At 42.1% G+C, this 6,617-nt stretch overlaps 1 protein-coding gene across 1 annotated transcript in view; it reads left to right on the forward strand.

Moving 5' to 3' along the window:
* Positions 1-396: 396 nt before the first annotated feature.
* Positions 397-6,617, forward strand: part of LOC106936668 (TGF-beta receptor type-1-like) — a 69,292-nt gene continuing 63,071 nt past the window's right edge. The window contains exon 1 of the mRNA XM_015017803.1: positions 397-493. Coding sequence (XP_014873289.1) covers positions 430-493 — 64 coding nt within the window. The 5' untranslated portion in view covers positions 397-429. The remainder of the gene's footprint in view (positions 494-6,617) is intronic.

Consider the following 6,617-nt stretch of genomic DNA (forward strand, 5'->3'; position numbering starts at 1 on the left):
ACACACACACACACACACACACACAAGCGCACGCACGCACAAGCCCCTATCATCCCACACACATAGTTATTACTGTAGCAGTTTAGAATAATAAGACAAACAATGTATGAGAGCTGTTTGTCTTGTAAAGTTCCTCAGAATATAATTTACTATGTATCGACACTTTATTAATGAATTGAATTAAGTCATATAACTAACACTTTTAGATTAAAATGTTGCCATTGCAGTGAACAGCAAGTGTTTGTTTACAGGGAGGTACGGTTCTAATTCAATGGGACGGGGTGTTAGTCCCTCAACCAATCAGCCTATACATTCACTGGAACAGGCGGTGTGAAGGCGGGACTAGACGCCTTCACAGCCAATAGACGCTAACCGTCCTCTGAGCTTAGAGAAGTTAGCAGACGGGTGCCAGTCTGGTCTGTAGCCACGATGGATGCAATAGCATGCCTTCTGCTGGTCCTGCTGTTCGGGACAAGGTTACATGATATTGACGGTAAGAGTCATTTCGTGGAGATTTTGGAGCTGTTCGTCCTGCTTTAAAGTGTTCTTGTGGGTTTCACTCTTGGCCCGGAGAGCTCCGTTAGTAAAGCTCTTTGTTGAAGAAGCCCGTAAAAAGCGGAGTGTATGCAACTAAGATGGCGCAGGGTCTGTGGCCAGCCCGCTACCGCCTGTCTCAGGAATGTTTATTGTCTGGCTGATGGGGGAAAACAAGCAGGGAGCTTTAATCAAACCCGGAGTTAAAAGACGTGTTGCTGTTCGCGCTGTAGCTAAGCTGGCCGATGTCTGGACTCAGTTCGCCCACAAAGAGCGTTCGGGTCCGCTGTTGTTCAGGGGAGTTGTCGGCAGTTTAGCTAACACAAAGTTGTCTGGATTTCTCATGTGACGTTTGATTCTGTGAGGTAGAAGTTGGTTATTGACTTTGTGGTCGGATCGTTGCTTCGGGTAGACATTTCAGCTCCAGATGTTGCTCCCGAGACATGAATACCTGCGCACGCGTGTGTGTATAATTCAGTGCGAAGCGATTGTTTCTAACTTACCGTAGTTACTCATTTCACATCTCTTCATTTCACCCCACGGCGTTGTTGTGGATATTGCGGAAACCTTTGAGTGCTCTTTGATATCCAACGCGCTATTAAATAATTGTTACTGTCTACACATGAACCAGTTGTTACTGTTTAATACCCACCAGAGGGCTGATTTTCAGCAGGTTTCCATGTTCAGTTCGGCTCTGAGCTTATTTACCAGTGAGCTGAAGTTAGCTTCTGATTGGGCTAAAGCAGGCGCGTCCAACTCATCTTCATTTTGAGCCATATCAAGGTATTTAATGTTCTCAGAGGACCGGCTATTACAGAATGTATTGATAAAACCCATTAAACTTAAAATGTTCATAAATACAGGTAAATAGTGCTTGTTAAAATGAAATAATATGGAACTTTTTTCACATTGGTGTAATTTGGCACTAATCAGATAAAAACTGTTTTGACTTGGTTGATTGATAATGTTTAAGCATATTGCTGTTTTCTAGAAGGTTCTTATATGTGACCCTGCATCTTTAGGTAAAATGCATAAGACTCTTTGAAATACACCTTTTGTGTTTTTACAGGATAGAGTAATGTTTCACAGATCATGTTTTTGTTTGCAGAATATACTAGGTTTTGATCTAAACCAGAATAAACAATTGTGTCCTAAAAAAAATGATGAAAGAAGCCAAGAACTGCCTGTCAGATGTTTACATCAGCACTTTGCAGATATGTTGGTTTAGTTTCACTGCAAGTATTGATTGTAGGATCCCAACCGGTGATCTCCCAGTAGAACCTGCTGGTAATCCCAGTGAACACACACATTTTGGTAAGCGTTTGGTCTAATTTAGCTCGAAGAATATGGAGACTGTGAAGGGTCCGGTGTTATCTGGGTTATAGATGAGCAACATTTAATTTCCTTGAAGATAAAATAAAAGTGTCTGCATCTCAATCTGGTCACATTCCAGTGGGTGTTTACATGCTGCTGAGGAGTTTTCCCTTCTCTAGACCCAACATGTCTCATATGAACATGCATACAAAGAGACAGTCTAGATTTTCTCTAATTTGGAGACTAACATGTTTCCTTTGTGTAGAGAGAAAGAGAGACGGGGCGGGCGAGGAAGCGTCAGCATGAATGGAGGGAGGGAGGTTTTCCATCAGCAAGCAGAACAGTCTCAGTCGAAGCAACTGCTGGCTGGCTCTTAAATTGATTTGTTGGTTCAATTTAGGGAGGGAGGGAAGGAATTCCTCGTCTTTGTCCAGCATCAGGACTATCATGGCAGGTTGGTGCTTGGCAGCATGGAACTCGGCCATCTCCACCTGACTGGAGCCCAGCGTGCTGTCTCTGACGGGAACAGAGCCAGGAGATACTGCCCTGATCTGAAGCATCCGATCTCTGCTGGCTCCGCCGTCACGTTCTGCTCAGCAACACACCCTGCAGCAGCAACAGCACGCTCACACAACATCGGTAGGCTACGAGGAGAACCTCATGCTAACATAGACTGCTTCCAGAGCTACCAGAGATGATCTGTTCCTGTAGATGTCCAGAGAATGACTCATGTCTGGCTGACTTCCTCTGTTTGCACCGTGTCATTACTTCATTCCTCTGCACAGCCAGCTCACTGCTGAGCTGCTGTCCTGGACCAGACGTCTGGACTCTGAAATGTTTTATCCTTTAAATCGTCTAAAATAGCAACACTCCATAAAAATAGGGTTTGTAGGCCATGTGATGATTCTTCACAACACCGCGAATAAAATTGAATCCATTTAAGGAGCATGGAGCACAAAACATGTTGGGCAGTTATAAACCAATATTTTAGTAATTCAGTATTCTATTGATTATTAAAGAATTTTATTCGATTAATCAAGTAATCGAATAAAATATTGGTAAATGTAGCATAACAGCAGTATTACTATCAGCATCAGTTCAATTTTTCGTATTTGAGCATCCCTAACAATTACTTTTCTGTAGTCTAGAAGATGAACAATAATAACTCACTAGAAAGTGAGTTATTAACCTGAAGAAAAATTATACAAAAATCTGAAATTATAATCAGTTTAATAATAAAGAGGCAGGCCCACAAATATGCTTAAAAAATGTCAATTCTCCAGCTTTTAGTTTATGTATTCATCTTCAGTCAATTTAATAGATAAACTCACACCTTGTCCAGCAATTTATAGCTCTTGTGTCCATATTAAAAACATGGTGCGCTAAATAATAAAACATAATTTAATGAAGTTTCGAGGTAGATAAATTTTCCTCGCGGAATTTTAATAATCGAGGTACTCAAATCATTTGAGGAATCGCACACTCTCTAAAAGATCAATAAACTAATTTCTTCAGAACATTTAACACTGGAACTCAAAGATACTTTAAATATTAAAAATATATAAACAGACTAAATAAATAAAATAGATTGTGAAGTCTCTGTAAACAAGCCTACCCTATAAAATATACTGGCTATACTGCCAGGTAGAACTTTAGTGGGGAAAAACGTGCAAACTTACTGTGTGCTGGGTGTCAAATGTTTTCAGGATCTTTTGAAATTCTGGTTTATTAATTAGATTAAAGATTAAGCAACCTGTTTTGGTGCACACTGTTTCACTGTTTGTATTTAGTTGTTGATTAAACACCTTAGTGATTGTGGACTGTCAGTAAGACAGTGACAGCCCATTGTTTGAAGTTTTTTTCACCACGCTGGTAAACCTCCATTGAATGATTACAGTTTAGATATAGATACATGTTTGTTGGGTTGCCGTGTTTAGTTGCTACAGTTTTACGACACAGGTTCATTCAGACTGTCACGTTTGGTTTTTAAACCAGCGTTTCTCTGGCTCTCTCCTCCTCACCGGGCTTAATGCTGCACTCTGTACCGGACCATAAGCCTGGCAGGTAACTGATGCTTATTTGCTCATCCTTATGGACACAGGACCAGTGCCACTCCCTCTTCACTCATCTGCTATGGAACTAGCGTGGAGAGGCGACAGTCTCTTGTCCTAGATGTGTCCAGGCAAGCATGTAGATGTGTTTGCCTGGGCACATCTAGATGAAGAATGTTCAACTTTTGTTTACTTTCCCCGTGTTTACCCCCAGTGAATTTCTGTTACCGTTTGCCACTCGTCTTACATTGAAATGTGTTTCAGTTTAGGATTTAAACAAACATGGAAAGAGTCCAGGATTATTCCATTTCTGTTCCTTGTCTCATTCTTTTAGTCTTTCTGGGATTCTTTTTCCAACTGAGCTCAAAACAAAGTGCTTTGGGCTGGTTGTTGCTATGGTTATAGGCAGTTTTCAGATGTGATGAGTCTACTGCATGAAAGAAGAAAACTAAAAGTGATTTGATGTGGTGATCTGTAATGTTATGCAGTGGCTCTTCTGTGCTCATGGGACATTTAATCTGTCTCAGTGGGGATTGTAGTCATGGTGCAGTTACAAGGTTGTAGGTTTGATTCCAGCTTGCTCCTGTCACCTGTTGACTAACTGTTCATCTCTACATGTGACCTCATCTGACTGCATCATGTGAAAGTAGATGAATATTTTTTTCATGTTATCTGGGATGTTTTAGTTGCTTCTGCTGGGAGACAACATTGCATGTGTTATGTGCTTCTACCAAATGCTTGTGTATAGTTTTCCTTGTATATATGTGTGTGTGTGTGTGTGTGTGTGTGTGTGTGTGTGTGTGTGTGTGTGTGTGTGTGTGTGTGTGTGTGTGTGGGTCAGTGTCTCAGAGTGGAAGAATGTCAGGCATGTGGACGACCCCGACTGCCTGTTGTCCAGGTGCAGGAACCACAACTAATTGGAAGGGTTTTCTAGATGCTAGTAGCTGCTGGATCCAAAGGGACAAATGCAGCCCAGGAGTAAATTAATGTTTGAGCTCCACAGAGATGGGCTCTCTTTGGAAAAGTTCAGGTAAGTCTGCTCCTATGGCGGCAGATATTGTTCTCATACTGGAAATTGGACACCTTCCATCAGATCAGATTATCGTTAGAATGGTTTTACCTTGACTTAATTCAAACTGAAGATAATTATTATTATTATTATTATGCTTTTTGTAGCAAGCATATGCCCATTTGCTAGGTGTGGTTTACCCTGTTGCTGAGTGTGGTCATGGTAAGCTGACTAGCACCAGAGGTCAATCACACCTAACAACCACAGAGTTGCTAGGTGTGTTTCAGATCTCCTCTTCAGCTGATCATTCAATGTTAATCTGGACATAACTGGGTTTTAACCTATCAGTTAATGTTCAATCCCTGGATCATATGTGTTTCTGGTTGTCCAAACACTAGGAACTCTTGGAAGGAAATGACAGCATGACTGCCAGTGTTCCCTTTGACAAACACCATCTTGAGTTAGCTTCAATGTTAACAGCAAAGTGTGAAGCAGCTGGTATCTACTTCAGGGCCTTTAGTCAACCTGAACAAGAGGCTGACTGTGGAGATCCTGCTGGGTGTAACAGAGACAACTGGGCTGAGGACAGAGGAGGACACAGTGGGAGGCACTGCAGCACCCAGACAGTCTGGCTGAGCCACGACTCATTTGCCTCAAACATTCCCACCTCTGCTGCTCACATCCCACACTTCCTTCTCAATTCCTCCAACTTCTCTCTCTCTGTGTGTGTGTGTGTGCGTGTGCGTGTGTGTGTGTGTGTTCTTTAATTTCATTTGTCACTGACATGGATATTTGCATAGCATTTTAGAAATAATCTTTGAACATCCCAACAACCAGTCCTGTATCAGTTGGTGTGATGAAGGTAACAAGATGCTGCTGATGATTGGCTCTGATTGGTCAGTTCTTAATGGAAGTTCTTCTCTAAGCATTCCATTTGAGGACTGACCTGGTAACAGAAACCAGATCTGGTTAACCTGGAGACTCTAGGACAGGGGTCCCCAAACTTTTTCCTGTGAGGGCCACATAACTTTTCCTTTCTCTGGAGAGGGGCCGAACTCAGTTTGTAACGGAAAAAGTGTGACGTTTGCAGGAGTGCCTATATTGTTTTCCAGAAAGCACAATCAGATAACATTCTCTGGGTTCTTCACAGGAAAAATCCAGTAAGGATTATAGTCCGTATTTTCTGAACTATGAGCGGCACCAGCCTCTAAACGACAACCCCAAAGATTTTTTTTTTTTAAACCAGTAAACATACACATATAAACCGCAGTCATTTTAAGTTGTGGAAAACCTGCCGATCCAGGTTTTCCACATCTTTGCAGCAGAGGGGGTGGACACCCAACATTTGAGTCATTACAGGTCAATTGAATATCACATTTATTAGGGTTGAAAAAGAAAAGTTGCCAAGATTAGATTTAACGGAACTGGTTACGGTAGTTTCCGAACCCAAACGGTAACTGTAACAGTCAAAGTGCTGATCCTTCGTGTCTGCTACTAGCATGTGCTAAATCAGTGGTCCCCAACCTTTTTATTACCGCGGACCGGTCAAGACTTGGAAATTTTGTTGCAGCCCGGGGGTGTGGGGGAGGAGGAGAAGGGGGGAGTGAACCGTCAGATAAGGCTTATGCATGTTGGCATGTTAGTGTTCCCACTAAATACTGAATATGCCCTATTTGGGTTGTCTTGGCCCTTTTATCGCAGCCTGTGGG

Source organism: Poecilia latipinna, unplaced genomic scaffold (genome assembly GCF_001443285.1).
Source record: "Poecilia latipinna isolate Pla-1442-1.1 unplaced genomic scaffold, P_latipinna-1.0 Scaffold2191, whole genome shotgun sequence".
NCBI classification, from domain to species: Eukaryota; Metazoa; Chordata; class Actinopteri; order Cyprinodontiformes; family Poeciliidae; genus Poecilia; species Poecilia latipinna.